This window comes from Otolemur garnettii, unplaced genomic scaffold (assembly GCF_000181295.1).
Source record: "Otolemur garnettii isolate 467f Iridium unplaced genomic scaffold, OtoGar3 scaffold00025, whole genome shotgun sequence".
NCBI lineage: Eukaryota > Metazoa > Chordata > Mammalia > Primates > Galagidae > Otolemur > Otolemur garnettii.
In genome coordinates, this window is record NW_003852420.1 from 11,770,524 (window position 1) to 11,797,847 (window position 27,324).

A 27,324-nucleotide genomic window follows, 5' to 3' on the forward strand; every position below is an offset into this window, starting at 1 on the left:
GACTACAAGTTCCTGCCACAACGCCCAGCTATTTTTTGTTGCAGTTGCCATTGTTGTTTTTAGCTGGCCTGGGCTGAGTTCTAACCCGCCACCCTAAGTGCTGGCGCCTCACCCACTGACCTATGGCTGCAGCCAAGCCTGGGTATTTTTAAAGACAGAGTCTCATTCTAGCTCAGCTGGTTTTGAACTCATGAGCTCCAGCGATCCACCTCCATGCCTCAGCCTCCCAGAGTGCTGTGATTACAGGCGTGAGCCACAGTGCTAGCCAACTTCTTGGCTTTTAAGATGCAGAGTGAGGATGGAGGGGGTGGAGGGGAGGACAACAGACAGATGGAGTAGGTTGGGGGAATTTTTTTGAGAAGTTTTTAAAAGACAAAATGGTAAGAGCAACTATGGCATGCAACAAAGAAAAGAGAAGGAGGTTCAGAACATGCTGCTATATGAGTATCCCTTTCGTCGTATTAAAGCAGACACACAGAGCTTGAAATTTGTTGGAATCACCTTTTGGTAGCTAGAATGGACCTCTTTTGTCATCCATCTGCTTGGATGATGGCTTCAGCAAATGTTTGTTACACAAGTAATAAAACCCATGAAAGCCGCTGAAGGAAAGGAGAGCTTGACGTCAAGGACCCAGGGTTTGTCTGTTACAGAATCTAGGGGCCACTTTCTTCTCTCTGTTGCTACATGGATTCTCTTGTCTACTGCTCTCTGCAAATCTGCTAAATTCTTCTTCCTTTGCTGCAGATTGCCTTTTTTTTTTTTAATAGACTTTATCTTTTTAAAATGGTTTTAGATTTACAAAATTATTGATCATTATCTCAGATTATTGAGATAGTACAGAAATTTCCATATATCTCCTCCTTCACAGTTTCACTCATTGTTAATATCTTGGATTAGTGTGATGCATTTGCTATAATTAATGAACTATTGATACATTATTAACTCAAGTCCATAGTTTCTACTAGGCTTCACTCTTTATGTGGTACTGTCTGTGGATTTTGACACAATTGCCTGTGTCCACCATTACTGTGTCGTACAAAATAATATTATTGCCCTAAAAAATCTCCTGTGCTCCACTTGTTTGTCCTTTCTTGACCCCTGAACCTTTGGCAACTACTGATCTTTATTATTGTCTCCTTTTCTAGAAGGTCAAGTAGTTGGAATCATCCATCCTTTTCAGACTGGCTTCTTTCACTTAGTAATATGTATTTTAGGCTCGTCCAGGTTTTTTCGTGGCTCGATCACTCTTTTTTGAAATTGCTGAGTAATATTTCATTGTATGGATGTACCACAGTTTGTTTATCCATTTACTCATTGGAGGACGTCTTGATTGCTCCCAGTTTTGGCCAATTATGAATAAAGCTGCTATAAACATTCATATGCAGGGTTTTGTGTGGACATATGTTTTCAGCTCCAGTGGGTAAACTTTTAGGAGCACGATTGCCAGATTGTACGGTAAGACTATGTTTCATTTTGTAAGAAGCTGCCAGAATGTCTTGAAAAGTGGCAATACCATTTCACATTCCCACCCGCAATAAATGAGAGTTCTTGTGCCACATCCTCGCTGGCATTTGGTGCTGTCAGCGTTCTAAATTGTGGTCATTCTAGTAGTAGTTTAGTGATACCTATTAGAGTATTAAATAGCAAGTGTTTGATTTCAAATCAAAAATTTACATCTATCTCAAACAAGAAATAGTACAATTAATCAAAGTATGTGCCTAAGCTATTGACCCAATTTTCTATCTTAATGGCAGCTTGTTTATGCCGGCAGCAAGAAGCCTGGAGAGTGAGTGGTGATGAAATTGCAAAGGGAATTTTCCACAGTTTGTTGAGAATTGAATATTTTCCTTGCAAGAAGTGGCCCAAAGCCTGGAAGAAATGGTAGTCAGTTGATGCAAGGTCTGGTGGATATGGTGGGTGACAGAGTTTCCAAGTCCGGCTTCTATAGTTTGAGCAGTGTTGTTTGTATGACATGTAGTTTTGCAAGAGGATTGGCCTGTTTCTGTTGCCTGCTTAATCGCAAGCATCTTTATCTGTTTTTGGGGTAGGGGGACAGAGTTTTACTATATCGCCCTCTGTAAAGTGCAGTGGTGTCACAACTCACAGCAACCTCAAACTCTTGGGATCATGCGATTCTTTTGCTTCAGCCTCCCAAGTAGCTGGGACTATAGGCACCTGCCTCAATGCCTGGCTATTTTTTGTTGCAATTGTCATTGTTTTTTAGCTGGCCCAGGCCGGGTTTGAACCCACCAACTTTGGTGTACGTGGCTGGCGCCATAACCACTGTGCTACGGGCACCGAGCCACAAGCATCTTTATCATTTCGTCCACTTGATTGCAGTGACATCCTCTGCAATCAATTAACCAGTTTCATCAAGCTGTAGTGGATAATACCAGTACCAGACCACCAAACAGGCACCATTAAATTTTTATAATGAATATTCATTTGGGGACTATGTTTCAGCACTTTATCTTTATCCAATCATTGTGCTAAACACTTTTGATTATAAAAAAGAATCCATTTTTCATCACACATAACAATAAGGTGTAGAAATGGTTCACCTTGGCTCGGCACCTGTGGCTCAAGCGGCTAAGGCGCCAGCCACATACACCAAAGGTGGCTGGTTTGAATCCCCAGTCCGGGCCTGCCAAACAACAATGACGGCTGCAACCAAAAAATGGCCAGGCGTTGTGGCGGGCGCCTGTGGTCCCAGCTACTTGGGAGGCAGAGGCAGGAGACTCGCTTGAGCCCAGGAGTTGGAGGTTGCTGTGAGCTGTGATGCCATGGCACTCTACCCAGGGGGATAGCTTGATGCTCCGTCTCAAAAAAAAAAAAAAAAAAAAAGAAATGGTTCACCTTTATGTCATGACAGCAAAGAATGGCAAGTTTTGAGACGATGTCTCTTCTATCCAGCTTATTTACCTTGCCAATTTGTTCCTTTCTTTTTCTTTTTCTCTCACTTTATTGCCCTCGGTAGAGTGCTTTGGCGTCACAGGTCACAGCAACCTCCAACTCCTGGCCTTAGGTGATTCCCTTGTGTCAGCCTCCTGAGTAGCTGGGACTACAGGCACCCGCCACAACACCTGGCTATTTTTTATTGCAGTTTGGCCAGGGCTGGGCTTGAACCTGCCCCCCAAACCTTGCTGCTAATTCACACATAGGTTGAGGTGGATTCACTTCCATGACACCTTTCAGCTCATCATTATCCACCTTGGTCTCAGGTTACCCACATGGCTCATTTTCAAGATTAAAATTCCCAAGCTATTGACAGTGTGCATTCACCAGCCACATCCTTCCCAAACACTGTGTTGATATTTTGAGCTGTCTGTTCTACATTCGTTCCACAATGGAACTTACATTCAAAAATAACACGAATTTTTGACTTAGCCATGGTTTCACAAAAATTGCTCTAAAAAAATATCGAAAGATAATCACAAGCCGAAACTGTCCTTCACAATAAAAAATAAACCCAAGAAGTGTCAAAGGGAAATGCCAGGGGTAGTAACTGTCTAACTTAGTACTTCAGGAAATCAGACATTTCTTACTTAAAACCTAAACAATTGTTGCTTTAATTTGCAATTCCCTAATGACATGATGTTGACCATGTCTTTATGTGGTTATCTATTATTTGATCATCTTTGGTGAGGTGACTTTTGTCCATTTTTTTTTTTTTTTTTTGAGACAGAGTCTCACTCTGTCACCCAGACTATAGTGCTGTGGCATTGTAGCTCACAGCAACCTCACATTCTTGAGCTCAAACGATCCTCTTGCCTTAGTTTTTCTATGTTTAGTAGGGATAGGGTCTTGCTCTTGCTCAGGCTAGTATCAAACTCCTGAGCTCAAGAAATCCACCTGCCTCAGCCTCCAGAGTGGTAGGATTACAGGTATAAGCCACTGCACCCGCCTTCTTGTTGGGGTTTAAGAGTTCTTTGAACATTTTGGATAACACTCAATTATCAGATAAGTGTTTTGCAAAACATATTTTTTTATTTTGCAAGTCTGTGGCTTGCCTCCTCATTCCCCTAACAGACTGCATTTTTAGTTGTTTTTTTTTTTTTTTTTTTTTTTAGACAGGGTCTCACTCTGTATCCTAGGCTAGATGCCTCAGTGGCATCATAGCTCACTGCAACCTCAAACTCCTGGGCTCAAGTGATTCTCTTGCCTCAGTCTCCTGAGTCGCTGAGACTACAGATGTACAGTACCATGGCCAGCTAATTTTTCTTTTTTTGTAGAGATGGGCTCTCATTCTTGCTCAGGCTGGTCTTGAACTCAAGCAACCCTTCCACTTTGGCCTCTTAAAGTGCTAGGATTACAGGTGTGAGCCACTGCATCTGGCCTATTTATTTTTATCTTATATGTGCATATAATCATTCCACATTTCCGGAATTTATTTGCCTAATTCCAGCTACCAGCAGATGCCAAATACAATTTACCCTCAAACTATGTGGGGGTTAGCAACCCCAAACCCCTACCCAGTTGAAAAATCCATGTATAACTGACTTCCCCGGAATATAACTACTAATAGCCTACTGTTGACCAGAAGCCTTACAAATAACATAAGTAGTCAGCTAACACATATATTTCACAAATTCATGCCATACCTAACTTTTCCGCAACCTTTTTGAGATTTCTAGGCTATGTGGCTTATCTATAAGGTTTTTCAAATTGTTATAAACCTCCAAAACATTTTCCAATATATTTATTTTAAAAATACATATATAAGTGGATGTGCACAGTTCAAATCCATGTCATTCAGGGTCAACTATAGTGTCTCTTGGTTCTAGTTCCAAATTTGGGGAGAGAGGCTATTATTTGACCAGTTTGGTGAAGTGGAAAATTAATTATGGGTAAATGAGGCGGTGGCATTAAGGCATCTGGAGGGGAGTCTGTAAAATATAAATTTAGTTTTCCAGCCTCTACAGCACGGGGAAACAAACTAGAAGGAGGGAGAAATGGGTACTGAGTCTTCACCCTCCCTATAAACACAGGGTGGTGGAGCCTGGGGGGGGAGGGGCTGTTAATATGTTGCATTACATGCAGGTGAAAAAAGCTCAACCAGTTTAGACTGGGATGAAAGAAAAAAACAATATTTTTTTCCCCACTTTTAGATATTTTAGAGTTTCAACATCATACTTTTTATTTATTTATTTTTTAGTGACAGAGTCTCACTCTTTTGCCCTCGGTAAAGTGCTGTGGCATCACAGGTCACAGCCACCTCCAACTCCTGGGCTTAGGCGATTCTCTTGCTTCAGCCTCCCAAGTAGCTGGGACTACAGGCGCCCGTCAAAATGCCTGGCTATTTTTTCGTTGCAGTTTGGCCGGGGCTGGGTTTGAACCCATCACCCTCAGCATATGGGGCCAGTGCCCTACCCTCTGAGCCACAGGTGCCACCCTCAACACTGTACTTTTTTCCCTCCCTTCCTCCCTCCTTCCTTCCTTCCTTCCTTTTTGGAGACAGAGTCTCACTTTGTCCCTCAGGCTAGAGTGCCATGGTCTCAGCCTAGCTCAAGTTTACACTGTAAACTTTACAGGCTTGAACAAAGGCACCGCCCAGGGTCTCACTCTGTCTTCTGGGCTAGAGACATGCAACAGTGTCATCATAGCTACAGTGACCTCAGCCCTGGCCTCCCAAGTAGCTGGGATTACCACCATACCTGGTTAATTTTTCTTTTTTTAAAGCTTTTTTTTTTAAATTGAACGGTAACTATGTACATTAATGCACTTCTGGGGTACAGTGTGGGGTTTTCACACACAATCCGAAACACTTCCATCAAACTGGTTAACATAGCCTTCATGTCATTTTCTTAGTTATTGTTTTAAAACGTTCACATTCTACTCTTAGAAAGATTCACTTGTACCCAATTTTTCTATTTTTAGTAGAGATGGCATCTTACTTTTTCTCAGGCTCTTGAACACCTGGCCTAAGCAGTCCTTCCCCCTCCCAAAGTGCTAGGATTACAGATATGAGCCCCTGCAACCAGCCTTAACATCATCCTTCCAAACGATATACTTTACCTCGTTCCTCAGTTTAGTAACTCAAGACACCACCACTGGTATGGTTAAAGCACAGAATTTAAATCACACACTCTCTCATCTCCTCAATATTTTCTCAGTTTGATTTGCTATGTTATTATTATAGTCCTTTGTTGGTGCTACTTATAGGTCTAAATAATCTATATTTAAATTTTAGTTCCTCTTGCATTAACTTGAGACAGAATTTTTTGACCCCCACCACTATATAAGAAAAATCGGGCCCCTGTGCCACCTGCCACCTTTCTTTCCCACTTCCTTCTAATTTCTGCTAGTTTTCTTTTTACATTTCCATGGTCAAAATGTATAACATTTATGTTCTGTTCTGTTATTACAATTAAGTCTTCCATACTCTATCATCAGGTTGATTCTGAAAGCTGAAAACCAACCAATGTTACAATTATATAAACATTATTTACTGCAGAACCAAGTAATGAGATAGCTCCTTTGAGAAGGAAATGGAATGCCATTTCCCTGTGCTGCTTGAAGGAGAATATTTGCTGTTTCTAATGTCAAGGTCAAATGGATTCTCTTTTCTTACACTCCACTAATTGCTCAAAATCATGTCTCAAATGCATTCACTTTGCATTTGATCACTAGAATAGATCTTGTTTCTGGTTTTCTAATTGCTGTTCTTATGTCTTTCTAAGAGAAAAAAAAATAAAAACAGAACTTGCCATTATGTCACCAGAAAGGCTACTTGCCAAGCACATCTTCCTGTGCCTGGGTCCTTTGTAGGTATAGTGAGATGGAGTAGCTGTTGTCATGTCTATCCAGTGTCCCTTCCCCTCCCCTCTCTTTTGGGGAACTGCAGCCCTCCCAGTCCAGTGCTATTTGGGGTTCCCCCCCCCCCCACTGCCATTGGCAGGCTTGTAACCAAAGCCTGGCAGTTTACTTTGATAGTGGTTCAGCTGCAGATCCAACCAGCAGTTCTCAAACTGTGGGTCGCGACCCCTTTGTAACAATGAAAATACATCGTGGTATTAGGAAGGTTGAGAAACACTGGCTAGATACACACATTTAGGTAGGGATAATCGGAGCCCTTCTATTTTTATTTTTTTTTTTTCTTGAGATGGGGTCATGCTCTGTCAACCTGGCTGGAGTGCAGGGGCATGATCACAGCTCACTGTAGCCTCCTCAGGTGTGCGCCACCACACCTGAGTGGTTTAAAAATTACATATATTTTTGTAGACTAGACACGGTGGCTTGTGCCTGTAATCCCAGCGCTTGGGAGGCTGAGGCAGGTAGATTGCTTGAGCTCACAAGTACGAGACCAGCCTGAGCAAGAGCAAGACTCCATGTCTAAAAAATAGCCAGGCATTGTGGCAGGTGCCTGTAGTCCCAGCTACTTGGGAGACTGAGTCAAGGGGATTGCTTAAACCCAAGAGTTTGAGGTTACTATGAGCTAAGATGCCATGGCACTCTACTGAGGGTGACAAAGTGAGACTCTGTCTCAAAAAAAGATATTTTTGTAGAGATAGGGATCTCACCATGTTGCCCAGGCTGGTCTCAAATACCTGGCCTCAAGCTGTCCTCCTGCCTCAGCCCCCCAAGTGCTAAGATTATAGGCGCGAGCCGCTACACTCAACCTGGAGTCCTTCTATCAGATTTGATCAATGCTATTGAGAGAAAGAACCACTCACCACTTTAGCTTCAGGTACAGCTTGATACAGGGACTTAATGATGTCATCCAGGACCCAGAGTCACTATTCATCTTTGCCCTGCCCTCAGTGTTGTCCTCATCCTTGGGCGCCTTACAGTGGGCTATGATCAGCAACATATTCCTCTTGTGTAGTGAATGGAGGAGTGTCAATCACACCAATCCACAGGGCTCAAGAATACAGCAGGGACATCAGGTCATTGTTTCCCCAAAGAAGAGTGAAGTAACTTTGGAAACCAAAACCATAGGTGTTCACATTCCTTTCTATTGAATTTCTTTCTATTTCAACAATTCTATTTTGCATTTCCAAGCATTAGCCTTTGCTTTCTTTTCCCTGGTTTTTATTTTTATTTTATTTATTATTTATTAATTTGTTTATTTAATTTCAGAGATGGGGGTCTCACTCTTGCTCAGGCTGGTCTCAGACTCCCGAGCCCAAGCGATCCACCACCTTGGTCTCCCCGAGTGCTGAACCATTGTGCCCAGCCTCTTTGTTTTCTTTTCACTGCTGCTTCTTTTTGTTTTATGAACATAATAGTATTAGAACCTGTCTTTGAATAAATTCTCTTCTGTTCCTTGAATTATTTATTTCCCCTGGGACCAACTTTTCACCTTCTCTTTAGAGTACTAAAGAGGCAGTGTAGCTGAATAGACAGATGCCAACTCAGGAAACAGGCTGCCTGGATTCTCTCTCTCTACCCCTTACCTGCTATATAAGCTTCAGTCAAGTTACTTTACCTTTCTGTGACTCAGTTTCCCATCAGTGGAGATCACAGCACCTCGCTCAGAGGGTTAAGTGAGTATTAAGTATAAAAGTCCCAGAACAATGGCTAGCCCACGGTAAGCACTCAAGAGCTGTTGCTATCTGTTCTTCAATCCTTCTCTTTGTGTTGGTTTTCTTCAACCATCTGGTAATTTCTGGGGGCCAATTCATCTTTATGAACAAAGGGCAGAATTGTTTGATACTGGCATCCATGTAGGGTGACTCCTCTGCCCTGGAGTGTCGCGTGCTGGGGTGGAGAGGCCCCTATGCCACCCGGCAGCCTTTTGGGATGGCAGCTTTCTCTCAGGCGTGCTTTGGCTCTGGGTTCCTTTATACCCATTCGTCCCTCAGTGAAATCCACCTTCTTTCTCTCTTCTAGAAGTAAACCCGAATCCCTGTACATCTGGTGTCCCCAGCCCCACCCCGGTCATCCTGCTTCTGGCCCTTCTGTGGATTTATTTCCCGCTTTTTTCCCTTACTGTGCTTTCTGTGGTATTGGATGGCCAGGGATGGTAGAGACATGTCCTCAGCCCTCCTTCCTGAACTGGAAGTTGGCGTGGTGGTCTAAGTGCTCCTGACTCATCCAGCTCTGTATAGGTGGTGTCCCTTGGGGCCTGCAAGTATTCACACCAAATGTCCAGACCCGGAATGGGAAGGAAAAAGGGAGGACCTCTACATGGGCCTTTTTCTTTCCTTGTAACAGGCCTCTTTGGGCTTGTTAATATTCTCTGGGAGCCTCTGGCCACAAAGCCATTCCCTCAGTGGGTCATCCCACATGACTTTGTGGCTGTGTTGGGGAGGACGGTGGCCCTTTGGTCTTCCTGAGAACCCCAGAGCCCTCAGACACTTAGGCATGGAAGTGGGTGTGTACAAGATGCATGAGCATATTGGAGAGGGGAGCCAGAGGGACAGATGACAGGCCATGGGAGTGTCTGAATGGGTGAGGTCCAGGGTGTGGCCATGAGAGTGGAGGTCACCTTGCATGGGGGAAGGAGGGGGTATAGCCTTTGGCCACTTGCAAGAGAAGCAACAGCAGAGCCAACATTCACAGAGCTCTTCTGACATTCCAGGCTGGGAAAGCTCTTCACATAAGCTTTCCTGAGGACTCCAGATTCAGAGTAGTTGAACGACTTCCCTGTGATCACATAGCAGATAAATGATTATGTCTGGATTTCTACCCAGCTCTATGCAGAGGCCAGGCTCTTAACCACTGATCTACAGGACTACCATCTGCCCCAAAGCTGACTACAGCACATATCTCAGAGATCTCCCTTGGGGCGCTATGGACTGAGCCGTCCACACCCCAGATGTAAAAACTGTGTCTGGGTGAGGAAGCAGAGGGCTCTGGCTCCCTCTGGGGGAGATAGGAGGCTCTGCAAGGGTCTGGGACTGGAATCTTGATAGTTCCAAGGAATGAATGACTGAATTAGGGTCCTGGTTGCTCCATATGAGGGCAGGGCTTCAGCTCTCCCCACTTCTTAGTAATGGGCCACTTCACCTATTAGAATAAAGACATAAGACCATGTGACTAACTTCTGCCTAGTGCGATATAAGCAGAAATGCAGTGTGCGATCGAAGGAATTACCTTAAAGTAGGTGGCATGACCTGCTTTGTCCTTCTTCCATCCTGCTTTCTGGTTGGAGGATAAAATGGTTGGAGCTCAAGCAGCCATCTTGGACCATGAGTGGACATAACCCATCGAAGATGGCCAAACAAATGAATAAGAGTCTAATTTCATAACTGTGGAGTTGCCATATCAGCCTTTGATTCCAATACTTACTTGCAAGAGGGAGATACACTTCTAAGTGAAACATTGTAACCTAATTGTTTGTACACTCATATTAATCTGAAATTAAAAAAATAAAGATGAAAAGTAATGTTCCCTGACAAATCAAGATAGACAAGTCTTTGTTCTCCTTAACCCAAGGAAAGGTAAGCAACTCTATGTCTATCATTCTGAGACTTAAGCCTTGCACCAGTTTGCTAACATAGCTAACAAGCAACTACAAAATCCTCAGTGGCATCTAGCAACACACTCACACCTCCACAGTTGGCTCAGGTCTGGCTGACTTAGGCTGGGCTTAGCTGGGCTTTGTTCTAGGTCAGAGGGTTGGTTCAGGTCAGTTTCACGTGTTGGTCTTCCTCTTTGGCCCAGCAGGTTGGCTGGAGCATGTTCTTTATAATGGCAGAAATGCAGGAAGAAAGGCCAGCCAGGTAAGAACATTTCAAGACTTTGCTTATGTTACGTCCACTCACATCCATTCACCAGAGTAAGCCATGAGGCTGAGGCGAAAGTCAAGGCACGGGGCACATGCTTTCCCATCATGAAGCTGAGAGTTAGAAGTATACAGTCTGAGTGGACTGAGAATTGGTACCAATGTCACATTCCCACAGATCTAGAGCTGGGGGTTCTATGGACCAACTGTTGTAGGAGGAAGCAATCAAACGAACCCTCTGTGCTTTGTCAAAAAAGGAAACAACCCCAGCTAAGGAGTGGGTGCAGAGGCTACAAGAGGAACCTTTCTGTGGCCAAAGATTTGGAGGTAAAATGTCAACAGACATCTGCTCTGGGTCACCCTGGCCTGGGAGCATGGATCCACCCTGATTTAAGGTTTCACATCCTTTTAGATCTGCACACGTGGGCTTGCCCCTAGGGTGTGGGGGCCTGATTTACTGTGGCTGGGCTCGCCACGAATACAGGTGGACAGAGCACGAGTTGTATTAAATTTGGGTTGAGAAATAATAAAAATGTGGTCCACTTGCATCTGGTATTTGCCCCATATGTCAAGTACTTGGCACATAGTAGGCCCTCAGTGAGATAGGGTCCAGGACTGTTACAGTGACTCAATCGTGGGGAGGGGGTCTTTCTCATTTTGTCTCAGGGTAGGGGTGAAGGCATAGGACAGATGGGGAAGGGAAAGGAACCAGCCTGAGGAGTGTCCCCCACAACTGAGGCCTGTTTCTTGGCAGATTCTTAGAGTGTCTAGGGGTGCAGGGAGGCTCCCAAAGGGCCTGGAGAATAAATAAATGTCTTAGTCTGGGTTTCTGTAACATACCTCCACCCCAGGCTGGCCTCATTTCCTTCACAGTTGTCAGGGTGGAACTATGTGCAGAAAGCTCCCTCTTGCCTTTGGCTAAGAGGCACAGGGAGAGAGGGGCGCAGACATGGCTAATGAAAAAGATGCCCTATTTCTCTCCTTACCCAGGGAGGTTCCAGTGTGTTCCTGGATTCCACTTTTGCTTGCTCAAGTCCCTAAATCTGAGCCCTGCCAGGGGCCTTCCCCTGCCGCTTCCCTTCCTGTCTTGGTGTTGCACAAGGCCTGCAGCTGCCTCCCTGACCAGCCTCCAGCCTGGACAGTAGTGCTGAGGCTTTGGGAAAAGAAGAAGCAGCCCCGGAGACTGGATCCTCCTCTTCTAAGTCGGCAGATCCCCGGGAGGCAGCTGCACTGAGAGCTCCGGGACTTCCTTCCTGCTCTGCTCTCCGCAGGCCCAACAGCCTTCCCTGCTGCCCAGCAGGTACATCCCCTCCCTGGGGCCTGGAGGGTGCCAGGGCGCTGGGAGTAGGGCTGGCTTAGACTTGCTGGGGGGTGCCTGGGTGTGAGGGCTGGCCCCAAAGCAACCCAGCCCGAGTTGTGCTCTATGAAAAAGATGCCCTATTTCTCTCCTCAAGGGTTATCTCCTCTTTCTCAAGGGTTCATAACCTGAACCCTTCCACCACCCCAAATCATCTCAGCCTACATCCCAATCCCAGTCCTGACCAGGCCGCAGGGACCAGCCACAGCCCTGGTTCCTATCCCCACTTTGCCTCCCCTCAGCTCACTTGCCCTTCAACCCTAATTATTAACTCATGATCTTCATCCAGTTCCAGCAGGTCCATTGTCCTAACCCTCACCCAAACCCAGCCCAACTTGACCTTGTCTTCCTCATCGTCTCCTGTCCCCAGCCCATCACTCAACCTCAATGTCCACCTCAAACTCAGCCTTAATTTGCTTCCCAGTCTTGACTGTTACCCTGACACCAGCCCAGCTTCAACCCCAATCCCACGCCATTTCATTCACTATGTCTCCATCTCTCTGTCTGCGTGAGAGGCCCAGTGCTGTCCAGCACAACTTAGGCAGTGGGGGCTCCGGCTAGGAGCAGTTAAAGCCAGAATAAGAAAGGAAATGTGAAATTTCCACTGCCCCTGTCAAAGCCAACAGACGTTATTTATGGATGCTGTGGCTCTTAGCCTGTGCTTGGGGCTTTCCACTGTTTTAAAGATAATCTGCTTCTGGAATTGCCTGCCTATACCCTGACTCCCCATCTGTGGGTGAGAGCCCTCCAGCTGGTGTGTTGCCCTGTGTCCCTCCGTGTCCCTCCTTTTCCACTCTGATGGGGAAGTTGGGGAGAAGCCCTGGCCAGGAAACAGAAACTGAATCCTGCACCCAGACATAGCTGCTGACAGGGACACTGCCTCTGCCCTTTCTTCCCCAGCTAGACTTGGCTTCTGGGATCAGAGGTCAGGGGCTGCAGTCCACTCTCCCCAGATGTCCTGGGACAGTTGGTCTCAAACAGGCAGCAAACATGGGCACCCACTCTGTTCCTGGGGTACCCAACCTGTCCCCCTCATGCAACACATACCGATTCTAGGAAGGGAGTTTAAAACTCTGTCTTCATAGTGCCCAAGGGTAAAGACACAGGATGAAACTTCATGTCTAGGGGACATTTTGCTGTCCAAAAGAGTCATTGCTCAAGGGAGGGGTTGTTTCAGAGCAGAGCTCCCTGTCCTCCAGTAAAGCCCCATCCTCCAGCCCAGAATCTAGAATCACCCCTCTACCATCACGGGTGCTGGGTGCTCCCTAGGCAACCCAGCTCCAACCCATGCCCGGGGCAGCACCTCCTCAACACCAGGCTTCCAAGCAGGGCAAGGATCTCGCTTTCTGGGGTTGTCCCTGTTCTTTGTTTTTCCAGGACAGTTCTCTGGGCTGAGGCTCATCTTTGGGTGGAATAGGCTGAGCCAATAAGCTGGACTCTGGTGGGACTGACTCCTTTGGTGTTAGGGCTGGGATAGGTGACATCTATATGATGTGATTTGGGGTGGTTCTAGAAACAGCCCTTCCATGCCCTCCACTCTGGGATGAGTATGTCCAAAATTCCACCATTTGTCCTTTAGGTTTAGTATTGCCCTTTCCAAGGCCCCAAGTGGGAAGAACAGGGGATCTGGGGAGTATCTTGCTGCTGTCTCCAGCTGTAGAGGAGCTGACCCTGAAATCCTGTGTGGTTCTGGGTCCCAGGGCCACACCCAACCCCATATGTGTCCAGCAAGCTGCTTTATCTCAAGGTAAGGTACCTTGGCCGTGGCCCCAACTTTGGCCAGTCCTCCATAACTGAGGACCTGGAAGAGAAGCAGGCCCAGGACTACCCACAGAATCCAAATGACCAGACCTTGTTGCTGGAACAACACAGTGAAACGGATATTTCTCCTGAGGAGCTGCGTTCTTCCTATCCTGGCCATGCCCTTGGCTCTGCTACCTGCCAGGACATCCCTTCTGCCTTCTGCACTTGGCCACACCCTGTTTGGTCACTCTGACAGGCAACTCCAGACCCACCAGGCCCTTGGTGTCTGCTTGGCCCCTAGTAGCCACCAGATTAGCTGGGTTCAACCACTGAGGCAGATGGGCTGGGGGCTGGGAGATGTCATGAGTTTCCTGTCCCCACTTCCAGGCTGCCCCCTCACTCTGCCAAGTCAGCTTTTAGGACCAGGGAGGACTGCAAAATTGGTGACACGTGTGTGTGTGGGGGGGTAAAATATGTGAAATGTAAAATTTATATTTTAACTGTCTTTATAAAATCCAGTGGCACTAAGTATATTCACAATATTGTGTAACCATCACCACTGTCTATTTTCAGAACTTTTTCATTAAACATTAACTCCCCAATCTCCCTTCCCCTAGCCCCTATACCCTCTATTCTACCTTCTGTCTCTATGAATGTACATATTCTGGATATTTCTTATAAGTGGAATTATACAATATTTACCCTTTTGTGTCTGGCTGATTTCACTCAGCATGTTTTCAAGGATCACTGTGTTATATCATGTGTCAGAATTTCATTCCTTCTTACGGCTGCTTGATGTTCCATTATATGTGCCTACCACATTTTGTTTATGCATTTTTCCATTGATAGACACTTGGCTTGTTTCTACTTTTTGGCTATTATGGATAATGCTGTTATGAACATTGATATATTAATAATATCTGAGTCTCGGCTTGGCGCCTGTGGCTCAAGCGGCTAAGGCGCCAGCCACATACACCTAAGGTGGCGGGTTCGAATCCCCAGCCCAGGCCGCCAAACAACAATGATGGCTGCAACCAAAAAATGGCCAGGCGTTGTGGCGGGCGCCTGTAGTCCCAGCTACTTGGGAGGCGGAGGCAGGAGACTCACTTGAGCCCAGGAGTTGGAGGTTGCTCTGAGCTGTAAAGCCATGGCACTCTACCCAGGGGGATAGCTTGAGGCTCCATCTCAAAAAAAATAAATAAATAATATCTGAGTCTCTGTTTTCAATACTTCAAGTATATACCTAGGAGTAGAGTTGGTGAATCATCTGGTAATTCTGTGTTGACTTTTTGAGGAATGGCCAAACTCATCTGCACAGTAAGTGCACCATTTCATATTCCACCAACAATGAACTAGTGTTCTGATTTCTCCACATCCTCTCCAAGATTTGTCATTTTTTGTTTTAGTTTGTTGTTCATTAACAAGCCATCTTAGAGGCCGGGCGCAGTGGCTCATGCCTGTAATCCTAGCACTCTGGGAGGCCAAGGCAGGTGGATTGCTTCAGTTCATGGGTTCAAGACCAGCCCGAGCAAAAGCAAGACCATGTCTCTACTAAAATAGAAAAACTGAGACAAGAGGATCACTTGAGCCCAAGAGTTGGAAGTTGCTGTGAGCTATGACACCATGGCACTCTACCCAGGGCAAAAGCGTGAGACTCTGTCTTAAAAAAAAAAAAAAATCCATTTTAGGGGCTGTGAAATGGTACCTCATTGTGGTTTTGATTTTGCATTTCTGTTGTTTGTTTGTTTATTTATTTAGAGACAAAGTCTCAGTCTGTTGCCCAGGCTGGAGTGTAGTGGTACAATCATAGTTCATTGCAATCTCCTACTCCTGGACTCCAACCGCTCAGGTAGCTAGGCCTACAGATGCAAAAACCACACCTGGCTAATTTTTTGTTTTCAGTTTTTATACACATGAGGTTTTGCTATGTTGCCCAGGCAGGTCTCAAACTACTGGCCTCAAGCAATCTTCCTGCCTTAGTCTCCCTGGGATTAGAGGCATGAGTCACCTTGCCCGGCCTGATCTGCATTTCTCTAATGGCAAATCGTATAGTGCATCTCCTTCTTACATGCTTATTGGCCATGTGTATATCTTCTTTGGAGAAATGTCTGTTCAAGTTCTTTACCCATTTTTTTCAGATGAGTTGTTTTTTAGTTGTTGAGTTGTAAGAATTCTTAATACCTTCGGGATATTAATCCCTAATCAGATCTATGATCTGCAAACATTTTCTCCCATTCTGTTGATTGTCTGTTTTTTCGCTCTTTGGATAGTGTTCTTTGATCCATAAAATTTTTTAATTTTGATGAAGTCCATCTATTTTTTCTTTTATTGCTCATGCTTTTGATGTCAGACTTAAGAATGCCCAATCCGAAGTGGTGAAGATTTCACTTATGTTTTCTTTCTTTATAGTCTTAGGCACATGTGCTTCTTTTGGACTCAGATCTGTGATGTCCCTTCGATCCCTCTGCCCCACCAGGGCCACTCCATGGCAGAAAGCCTGCCTACTTTGTGAATGCTCTACAGTAGATATTAGCTCATGTTGGTGGGATATGTGTTCTGTAGGGCCCTGGTGCTACCTGTCATGCCTAGACTTGCCCCGCCACCTTCCTGCCCTAACTTTGAATCCCCAAAGACCATAGCAAGGGGTTTGGTGAGTGCTTGGTGAGCTTTGCCTTGCTGTGAGGCACCTGTACTCATTTCCAGGTCCTGAGAAAGGAGTGCTCACAAGTTGTTAAGGACAAGGCAAGCACAGAGATAATGCTGAGGTGGCTACAGGAACCTTAAAGGGAAAATTCCAGCTGGAAGTGAAATTCATGTTGCACTTGAAGGCTAAACAATGTTTCAATAGGCAAAGATTATCTGTGGTAGTGACAGGGCTGAGTAGCCAGGGAGCCCATGGGCAGGCAGGACTGGCCCCAGACTGGGTCTGTGGGGAGCAAAGAAGGGTGGCAGAGCCAGGGGCAGGAAATGAGAGCCTTTCACGGGCAATAGGGAGCCACGAAAGGTTTATGAGCAAGGGATAACTCTTAAAAGCAGAACTTTGGTAAGTCCAGGTAAGCCCCATTATGGCCCATAGCTGGTAAAGCAGGTGGTAGGAAGACAAGTATCAAGTAAGAAACCATTATCCTAGCTGGGTCCCTTAGAGTGAGTACCTTAGAACCAGGCTCTCTGGGTTCCAGTTCCTGTTGGCTTGGGTGGTGGAGAGGGGTAGGGAAGTGAGGGAGGAGGGAGACACAGCTGTTCATCTTCCCTGGGGTAGGATCCTTGAGGGGCTGGGAAAGCAGAACTAGGGGTGGGGCCAAGGGACACATAGAGAGGGCTTTCTGGGGCATGCTACCAAGTGAGGGCATTCCTGGCACAACCCACAGTGGGAATCTGGGCTCCTGGCTACCTGCCAGTGGCTGCCGCACAGAGGACCTTAGAAGCTCTGCCCTCTTGCTGGATTGGCCAGCCATAGCAGGTGGGGACATAGGCCTGGACTCCCACAAGGCACTGGGGCTGAAGTGCCTAGAGGTGTCCTTAGGAGGCTTCTGTGTACCCAGCCAGGCCAGTGCACACCACCCTCTTCGGCATCAGAACTGGCTCAAGAACCTGCCATGAGCTTCCTACTCTACCTCCTCCTACTGGCCTCATTCTTCCCACCAGGTAAGCTTCACAGGCCTAGTACCTATCTCGAGGGTCCAGTCTCCATAAGTCTAGCCCTTGGCAAATTGGACTCTGTCTGGGTCACAGGTTGCGCTGCTGTCAAGGTAGGGCCCCGGGAGGCAGCAGCAGGGAGCTGGGCAAGAGGTCAAGGTCCCTCTTGCAGCCACTTGCCAAACTCTGACCAGTCCCCGGGGAAACAGGCCATCGTGGGGCACTGAGAAGGGCTGCTTTAAGGGCTGCTTTGGGGTGCTGGCAGCACCTTCCGTGGAGCGGATCCTAGGGTTCTATGATACCCTCAGGCCTGTATCACTCTGCTCTCTCCCCGCTCTGTCCTTCCCCCAGGTCAGGCCTCGTGGGGTGTCTCCAGTCCCCGGGAAGTGCAGGCCGTGAAGGGGTCTTGCCTGGTCATCCCCTGTGTGTTCAGCTTCCCTGCAGACGTGCAGGTGCCTGATGGCATCACAGCTATCTGGTACTACGACTACTCAGGCAGGCGGCAGGTTGTGATCCACACGGGCGACCCCACGCAGGTGGAGGCACGCTTCCGTGGCCGTGCCCAGCTGGTGGGGCTCCCGGAGCACAAGGTGTGCAACCTGCTGCTGAAGGACCTGCGGGCTGAGGACACTGGCTCCTACAACTTCCGCTTTGAGATCAGTGAGGGCAACCGCTGGTCAGATACGAAAGGCACCTCGGTCACTGTAACAGGTGAGAAGTGGGGTGGCCTGGCTGCTGCCTGGGAAAGACAAGGCTCACAGCCCTGACCCTGCCCTAAACCCCAGCCAATATCAGACTCAGGTCCCGCCTCGGCAGAGCCCAGAGACTTCTTTCCCCTGCGTCCAGCCCAGGGGATGCTCAGGGCAGACAGTGACTTCTCCTTTCCCTCAGCTGGGGTTTCTGGAGCAGGTGCTTTTAGGTGTGGTGAAGGGAGTCCTGAGTTCTCCTGCCTTTGTCCGCAGAGGAGCCCAGGGCACCGACCATCACTGCCCCAGCAGAGCTCCTCGAGGGCACACAGGTGGACCTCAACTGCTCCACTCCCTATGCGTGTCTGCCAGAGCAGATCAGCCTGCAGTGGCAAGGCCAGGACCCCACTCGCTCTGTCACCTCCAATCTCCACAAGCTTGAGCCCACTGGCATCATCCATGTAGAGACCCTTCACACGGCCCTCTCCTGGGAGGATCACGACCGGACCCTGCACTGTCAGCTCTCAGTGGCAGACCACAAGACTCGGAGCGAGATTCGCCTCCAAGTACAGTGTGAGTTACAGGGGGCCACATCCTTACGAATGGGCACATCAGTGGCTCCCTGACAGAAACCAGGCCCTGTCTAGCCCAGAGAGACAGAGCCCTTGCCCCAGATGCAGAGCTGGGCTGCACCCAATTCTCCAGGGTAGGACAGGTGAGAAAGAGTGCTAAGTGCTAAGAGCCATGTTTACTAGTCCCCTTCTACCTCCTGCTGGCTTTGAAGGGGCTTGTCCTTGAGGCCAGGATGAGGAAGAAGGAGAGACACAAAGGGTCAGGGAACAGGAGCTTCCTTGTAGCTTTTGGTTTGGCAGTAAGCGTCCTGGGATTCAGCCCAGCTCTTGTAGCTTTTGGGTTGGCAGTAAGTATCCTGGGATTCAGCCCAGCTCCCATGCTCGGGAGATGGAGTTCACCCCTTTCTTGCCTTGAGACTGCTCATGATCATGGTGACCAAGGTATCATTCGGGCATAGCTAAGAGTCAGTGTGGACCAGAAAGTCCAGGTTCCCATTGGTTATGCATCTTCCCATCCTAGGAAAACAGGTCAGCCTGTTCTAGAACAACCACGCTTCATGGGCATCAGGCTGCTGGCTCCACTGCCCACAAGATGAATGAACTTTGGGCAAGTTGCTTGCCTCCCTGAGCCTGCTTTCTTATCTATATGGTGGCGATAACAATAAATAGTTCTTATCTCCTAGAATTTGATGAAAATTAAATGACCCAGGTGAGGTAGTTAGAAGAGTGCCTGGCACATATTAAACACTTGAAAATAGCCTTCACTAGGCTATTTAAATGCAGAGAGAAGCTTTGGAACAAGAGTTAAAGAAATGCAGATTTCTCGTATTTTGGGCCCCTGCCTTACAAACTGGATAACTATTCTCAGAGCTAAAGTGATACTGCCTTTGGCCCCTGCCCATTACATGGCTGGTTCTTTTTTGTTTGTTTTTTGAGACAGAGTCTCACTCTGTTGCCCCAGGCTAGAGTGCTGTGGCCTCAGCCTAGCTCACAGCAACCTCAAACCCCTGGGTTCAAGCGGATCCTCCTGCCTCAGCCTCTCAAGTAGCTGGAACTTTAGGCACTCACCAACCAGCTAATTTTTCTAGTTTTAGTAAAGATGGGGTCTCGCTCTTGCTCAGGCTGGTCTTAAACTCCTGAGCTCAAGAGATCTTCCCACCTCAGCTTCCCAGAGTGCTAGGATTATAGGCGTGAGCCACCATGCCTATCAATAGCTGCCATAGCCAGTAAACCCAGCAGTGAGGTTTTCATGAGTCTGTGGAATTCAGCCCCCAATTAAACAAGGGCAACGGACAGCACTGAGAAATGGAAAGTGCAGACTGGATGCTGTGCCCAGCATCCCAGGATCAGGCTATCAGGGGAGAAGGAAGGAGTCAGAAATGTGTCAGGGGTTGGGGTAGGACAGGGGATGGACAGAGCTTGTCCTGGACAGGGGGAAGAATGGGACTGATGCTTTATCTGAGTACACTTCCTTAAGGCAGAGCTTTGAAAGGGAGGAGGGGAGAAGTGTGCCATCCTTGCCCTCCCCACATACCTTATCCAATGCCCCCGTCTGCCTTGCAGATGCTCCCAGGGGTGTGGAGATCCTCCTCAGCCCCTCAGGGAGGAACATCCTCCCAGGTGATCTGGTCACACTCACCTGCCAGGTGAACAGCAGCTACCCCAGAGTCAGTTCCATTAAGTGGCTCAAGGACGGGGTGCATCTTGAAGCCACGAGTCGCGTGCTGCAGTTGTCCCAGGCAGCCTGGAGTGATGCTGGCGTCTACGCCTGCCAAGCTGGAAATAGTGTGGGTTCTTCAGTCTCACCTCCTCTCAGCCTCCACATCTTCAGTGAGTCCTGGGAGGCTGGGCCTGGCTAGAGGGCAAGGAGGGGGTCTAGACCACTGGCTGAGGGAGCCAGACCAGGACAGAGCCAGAAGCTGGCATAACTCAGTGCTTCCTGGGACATAGGGGTGTGAGATGATGACAGTGCCTCCCTGTAGGGTGGGATGTCAGGAGGATCCTAGAGAACAAGGCAAAGAGAGGCAGGGTGACTCCAGGAGGCTCTGCTGCAGAGGCAGGGCAGTGCAGAATGTGCCACACCCCGAGGACCGTGGGGGGCGGGGACTCAGAGTTGGCTGGGATCGTCTTCTCTCAGTGTGTCCTACTCTACCCTGGCAGTGGCCGAGGTCCAGATGAGCCCAGCAGGCCCCATCCTGGAGAACCAGACAGTAACACTGGTCTGCAGCACACCCAAAGAGGCGCCCAGCAATCTCAGCTACGGCTGGTACAAGAATCAGGTCCTGCTGGAAGATGCCCACTCCCACACCCTCCGGCTGCACTCGGCCACCAGGACCGATACAGGCTTCTACGCCTGCGAGGTGCAGAATGCCCAGGGCAGAGAGCGCTCAGGCCCTGTCAGCGTGGTGGTCAGACGTAAGTGGCCAGGGTGGGTGGTCTTGAATGTCAGCGAGAAGAGGGTCAAGCACTGGAGCCCCTGCAGAAGGTTGGGACATGGGAGCTTCAAGGCCACTTTACCTGGATGTGGAATCTGCAGCCAGATGAACTTGAGCTCACATCCCAGCTCTGCATACCTGGGCAAGGCTTTGGCTTTCCTAGCCTTGGTTTCCTCCTACTTAAACAAAACAAAACAAAGCAAAAAAAACCCTTTTATTTGGAAGTAAGTTCAAACTCATGAAACATTGCAAAAGTAGTACAAAGAATGATATCCCTTTTTCCTTGTTGTAATCGTTGCACTATATACCTTTTTTCCCCCTGAGACAAGGTCTCACTCTTTTGCCTGGGCTGGAGTGCAGAGCAACTATCAACTCACTACAGCCTCAAACTCCAGCCCCCAAGTGATCCTCCTGCTCAGCTTCCCCAGTAGCTGGGACTATAGGCGTGTGCTACCATGCCCAGTTAATGATCATATACCTCTAACCTACACATCCCGTTTGTTTTTGTTGTTTGGGGGTTTTGCCCAGGCTAGAGTGCCATGGCCTCAGCCTAGCTCACAGCAACCTCAAACTCCTAGGCTCCTGCCTTAATTTCCTAGAGTGCTAGGATTACAGGTGTGAGCCACCATGCCCAGATTTCCCATTTGTTAACATTTTGACACATTTACTTTATCCTTCTCTCTCTTTTTCACTCTCATTCTCTCTATATATATTTTTATACGCACACATATACACAAGGATAAGTATACATATGCATATATGTAAAAGCATGTATGCGTGTACTCACATGTGCATCTGTGTACACATCTTTATTCCCTGTGTAAACACACACATCTCCACTCTCTCTATCCATACACATATCTACTACTATTTCTCTACTTACCTACAGTTTTACATTCCTGAAGTTGCAAATATGCTGCCTCTATACCCCTAAACTACTCAGGGTATATGTCCTAAGGTCATTTTCTTAGATAACCACAGTGCAATGATCACAACAAGGAAATTTAACATGGATAGACTATTATCCAATCCACAGTCAATATTCACATTTTACCAAGAGATCCAACGTGTGCACATAATGTCTCTTACGGCCATTTTTTTCTGGTACAGGATCTAATCCGGGATCATGTGTTGCATTCGATTGTCATGTCTCTTCAGTCTCCTTTACTCTGGGATAGTTCCTCAGTCTTTCTTTCTTTCTTTCTTTCTTTTTTTTTTTTTTGAGACAAAGTCTCGCTATGTCACTCTCTGTAGAGTGTGATGAGGTCACAGCTCACAATGACTTCAAACTCTTGGGCTTAAGTGATTCTCTTGCCTCAGCCTCCCAAGTAGTTGGGACTACAGGTGCCCACCACAATGCCTGGCTATTTTCTTTGTTGTTGTTGCAGTTGTCATTGTCATTTAGTTACCTGGGCCGGGTTTGAACCCACCAACATGTGGGTTGAACCCAGTGCATGTGGCTGGAGCCATAACCATTGTGCTACAGGTGCTGAACCATCCTTACTTTTCTTTTTCTTTTTTTTTTTTTTTTAGAGACAGTGTCTCACTTTATTGCCCTCAGTAGGGTGCCGGGGCATCACAGCTCACAGCAACCTTCAACTCTTGGGCTTAGGCAATTCTCTTGCCTCAGCCTCTGGAGTAGCTGGAACTACAGGCACCCGCCACAATGCCCGGCTATTTTGTTGTTGTAGTTGTCATTGTTGTTTAGCAGGTCCAGGCTGGATTTGAACCTGCCAGCTCTGGTGTATGTGGCTGGCACCCTAGCGCTGAGCCAAGTTTCCTTATCTTCAAAGTAGGGTCCTCAATCCCTATTTTCAGGGTGACAAGGAGGCTTGACTGAGACAAAAGTGATTTGCCCAGCCCAGCCAGGGATAAAAGTATATTTAGCTGGTGCTCAGAAGCTTCTGGGATCGCCTCCCTCTCCCGGGGCACTGTGGGGCAAAGGGGCACTGGAGGTCATAGGCTATAATGAGATATCCAGGGAGTGCCCCTGCCTGTGGGTGACAGGCTTGTCTCTTGCCTCCATACAGACCCACCCCTCAGCCTGGACCTGACTGCCTTCCTGGAGACACAGACAGGGCTTGTGGGCATTCTTCACTGCTCTGTGGTCAGCGAGCCCCAAGCCACACTGGTGCTGTCTCAGGGGGACGTTATCCTGGCCTCCACCCCTGGGGTAAATGATTACAGCTCACGCTTCAGGGTCTTCTCTGCTCCCAACTCCCTGCGCCTAGAGATCCGAGACCTGGAGCCAGCTGACAGTGGACAGTACAAGTGCTCAGCCACCAACTCCCTTGGAAATGCCACTTCCACTCTGGACTTCCATGCCAATGGTGAGATGAGCACAGGTTACAGGGAGGAACGGAGGGAACCCCAGGGGGAGGCCTGCTCTGGCCTCTTTCTTCCTAGAAGCCCAGTGGACTCAACCAAAGGGCTGAACTAGCTGGCTAGGTCACATTCACATCAAAGACCTGGGCTACACAGTCACCCACACCTCAGAGGTTCCTGGGAGTCAAGGCAAAAAGAGAAACGAAGCAGTTTGCATCATTCTTCTTGCACATAGTCTGTCTCTAAACTTGGAGGGTCCTTCATAGGCATTTGTTAATTTTTTATTTATGAACCTGCTGGGGCAGGCTCTATGCCTGGAGTCAGAGGCAGGAGGCAGAATAGAGCAGTAGGGTCACTGAACTTGGGATACATGCATTGCCCTTCCCTCCTTCTGAGGCTGGGGGAGACACAGACAACAGATCAGGCCAGACTTTCAACATAAGCCTGGGATCTGGTTCGGAATCCCTTTCAAATGGGCTGGAGATGGCTACTGCCAACAGATCTGAATTGATGTTCAAGGCCTCTTGATCCGCCCGAAGGCCAGAGGAAGACCTGCCTACAGTCATGCAGGCAGAAAGAACCCTGGAGGTCTTCCCGCCTTGGATGGCATGGGAAACTGGGGGTACTCACAACCTCTTCCTCCCTACCAGTGGCCCGCCTCCTCATCAGCCCAGCAGCAGAGGTGGAGGAGGGGCAAGCAGTGACACTGAGCTGCAAGAGTGGCCTGAGCCCTGTGCCCGACACTCGCTTCTCCTGGTACCTGAATGGAGCCCTGCTTCTTGAGGGGCCCAGCAGCAGCCTCCTGCTCCCTGCAGCCTCCAGCACTGATGCTGGCTCATACCACTGCCGGGCCTCCGATGGCCACAGCACCAGCGGCCCCTCATCACCTGCCATCCTCACTGTGCTCTGTAAGCAGCCTTGTGGCCCCTGCCTGCTATGAGGAGGGTCAGCCTATAGGGGTCAATCAGCCACTCCCACCTCCTCCAGGCCCTCCCAACCCTGTCCTGCCCTGGGTCTACCTTAAGAGAGTGGTCACAAGCCTGGCCACTGTGGGCCTCTCCACTCAGGGCTGAAGTTGGGAACTAGGCTAGGGCCTTCTCCGCCTCCAGGCATCCCACATGCCAATACTAGCTCTTTGGGATTCTTTGCCCCTGCCTCAAACCCACCCTGGACACCACGTTTAAATTGTGCCCTCTGGTGGGCGCAGGGACACCATACTCCTATGTATGTGCACACCACCCACAGGCTGCTCCCTCGTGGGCTCCCGTAGACACATCTTGTTGAGGATGGATGTTCCACATTAGCCCGAGGGCCTGAGTAATTCCAGAAGGTCTCCCCTGACACGTGGTTGTGCCGGAGCCACATCCTGGAGCTGCCAGAAGGGCAGCTGCCTCCCCAACGTTTTCTGGTGTCTGAGTGAGGTCACGTGGGGATCTTTGGCAGATGGCTCTGTTTCAGGCATCTGTCTCTGGAAGCCTCTAGGAAGAAGCCATTTTAGGTATTTTCTGGTGTCTCAGGAGCTGGCTTGGAGGCAGGAGGGATCTGGAGAGGCTCAATGTTGATGGGAGCAGGGTGGGAGCAAAGAGCAGGACCTTGGGGACTGCTGCACAAAGGCAGCAGCCCATATAGCGCCTTTGTCCCAGCTAGAAATTAGAGCTCCTTCCTCTGGGAAGACTCAGTCAGCACTAGGGCACAGCTTAGCTAAATTCTCCCCTCTCTGGCCCATCTGTTCTTGTGCAATGCACAGCTCTACCTTGTCCGGAGTGTTCTGGGAGTCTTCTTGCCTGTGGGCCCTGGCAGTGGCTGTGGGATGAGTCCCTGTGCTCTTCTTCCCCACAGACCCCCCTCGCCAGCCCACATTCACCGCCCGGCTAGACCCTGATGCTGCTGGGCGGCGAGGGCTCCTCTTGTGCCATGTGAACAGTGACCCCCCAGCCCAGCTGCAGCTGCTCCATGAGGACCGTGTTGTGGCCACTTCCCTGCCACTGGGGGGTGGCTGCAGCACCTGTGGAGGCTGTGTCCCACGCATGAAGATCACCAAAGCCCCCAACTTGCTGCGTGTGGAGATTCAAGACCCAGTGCTGGAGGATGAGGGCGTGTACCTCTGTGAGGCCAGCAATACCCTGGGCAATGCCTCTGCCTCAGCCACCTTCAATGCCCAGGGTGATTCAGGGTGGGGAATGGGTGGCTTGGGGGCTGGAGCCAATGAACTCACAGGGAAGACTGTGGAAAGGCCCAGAGGAAGATAGGGGTGCTAGACAGAGGGGGTGCAGTAAGGAGGAGGCTGAGATAGCCAAACTGGCTGGAACTCTGGACTCTTCCTCTGCCCCAGGGAGGGTCCAGTCAGGCAAAAACATCTCTTTCCAGCAGTAGGAGGAGGCACAGCTGCCCTCCGGGCAGGAGTGGAGACCCAAGGAGCCTACTGCCCTGTCCATAGTGTAGAAACCCAAAGCTGCTCCTTCTCACATTTGGTTTTTGAGCAGGGGCAAGGCCTGGGGATGCAGAGCTGACCTTTGAGGACAGCTCCTGCTGGGCCAGTTGGGCTGTCTCGGCCTCCTCCTTACTGTACCCCCTCTGTCTAGCACCCCCATCTTCCTCTGTGCCTTCCCACAGTCTGCCCTGTGAGTGCATTTGCTCCCTCCCCTCTGTGAGTATCCCAGAGGGGGCTGGGCCACTGGCTTCTGGGGTGGGAATGAGCCTGTGCTGTCTGATTTTCAGCCACAGTCCTGGTTGCCTCACCATCAGACACACTGCGGGAGGGCACAGAGGCCAACCTGACCTGCAACGTGACTCAGGAAGCCACCAGCAGCCCCACCAACTTCTCCTGGTTCCGAAATGGGGTGCTGTGGGCCCAAGGTCCCCTGGAGACTGTGAGGCTGCTACCTGTGGCCAGAACCGATGCTGCCCTCTATGCCTGCCAAGTGCTCTCTGAGCCTGGTGCCCAGCTTTCTGCTCCTGTCATCCTGCGTGTACTCTGTGTGTGACTGGCAAGGGCAGCCTGGGAACTTGGAGGGTGGAGGAGTGGCCGGGAAGTGGGGGGAGGACAAGAGCATGGGCTGGGAGTGGGCCAGGGTAGGCAGGGAGAGAGGGACACAGTATGGCAGCTGGAATGTGGGCAGGAATGGCCTGAGATCCTCCTGTTCCTGCAGATCCTCCAGATCCTCCAAAGCTGTCAGCCCTCCTAGACGTGGACCAGGGCCACATGGTTGTGTTTGTCTGCACCGTGGACAGTCGCCCCCTGGCCCAGCTGTCCCTGTTCCATGGGGAGCACCTCCTGGCCACCAGCCTGGGCCCCCAGCTCCCATCTCACAGCCGTCTCCAGACCAAGGCTGTGGCCAACTCCCTGCAGGTAGAGGTCCGGGAACTAAGCCTTGGGGACTCTGGCAACTATCGCTGTGAAGCTACAAATGTTCTTGGATCAGCCAACACCTCACTCTTCTTCAAAGTTCGAGGTGAGTGTCAATCCTCTGAAGATGTGGTAGTCCTTAATGCCCTGGAGGCTGCCTGTGCTGTCACTGACCACTCCAGCTGTCTCTCTACCTCACTTCCCCTACCCAGGGCCCTTCCTGCTTCAGACTCAGGGCTGCCAAGAAGCTGCCCAATGTCCAGTCCCCAGTTCCTGGTCTCTGGTGGCCTGAGTTTGGGTGTAGAGCTGGGCTGGAGGGGCCTGGAGAACACTCAAGATCACACAGCTGCTGACCTTCTCTTCCGAGCCCTTGGCCACCCATGCTGGGTACAGCTCCTGGTCAGGACAATGGCCCTAGGCATAACCCAAATCCTGCTCTTTTCAGTTCTTTTCTTTCTTTTTTTTTTTTTGAGACGGAGCCTCAAGCTATCCCCCTGGGTGGAGTGCCATGGCATCACAGCTCACAGCAACCTCCAACTCCTGGGCTCAAGCGAG

The 27,324-nt window shown here is 49.1% G+C and overlaps 1 protein-coding gene across 1 annotated transcript in view; it reads left to right on the plus strand.

Moving 5' to 3' along the window:
* Window positions 1–11,871: 11,871 nt before the first annotated feature.
* SIGLEC1 (sialic acid binding Ig like lectin 1) overlaps window positions 11,872–27,324 on the plus strand; it is a 24,531-nt gene continuing 9,078 nt past the window's right edge. The window contains exons 1-11 of the mRNA XM_003788049.3: window positions 11,872–11,969; window positions 17,312–17,414; window positions 17,757–18,116; window positions 18,368–18,664; window positions 20,227–20,493; window positions 20,824–21,078; window positions 23,129–23,428; window positions 24,074–24,331; window positions 25,263–25,586; window positions 26,142–26,399; window positions 26,573–26,875. Coding sequence (XP_003788097.1) covers window positions 17,366–17,414; window positions 17,757–18,116; window positions 18,368–18,664; window positions 20,227–20,493; window positions 20,824–21,078; window positions 23,129–23,428; window positions 24,074–24,331; window positions 25,263–25,586; window positions 26,142–26,399; window positions 26,573–26,875 — 2,671 coding nt within the window. The 5' untranslated portion in view covers window positions 11,872–11,969; window positions 17,312–17,365. The remainder of the gene's footprint in view (window positions 11,970–17,311; window positions 17,415–17,756; window positions 18,117–18,367; window positions 18,665–20,226; window positions 20,494–20,823; window positions 21,079–23,128; window positions 23,429–24,073; window positions 24,332–25,262; window positions 25,587–26,141; window positions 26,400–26,572; window positions 26,876–27,324) is intronic.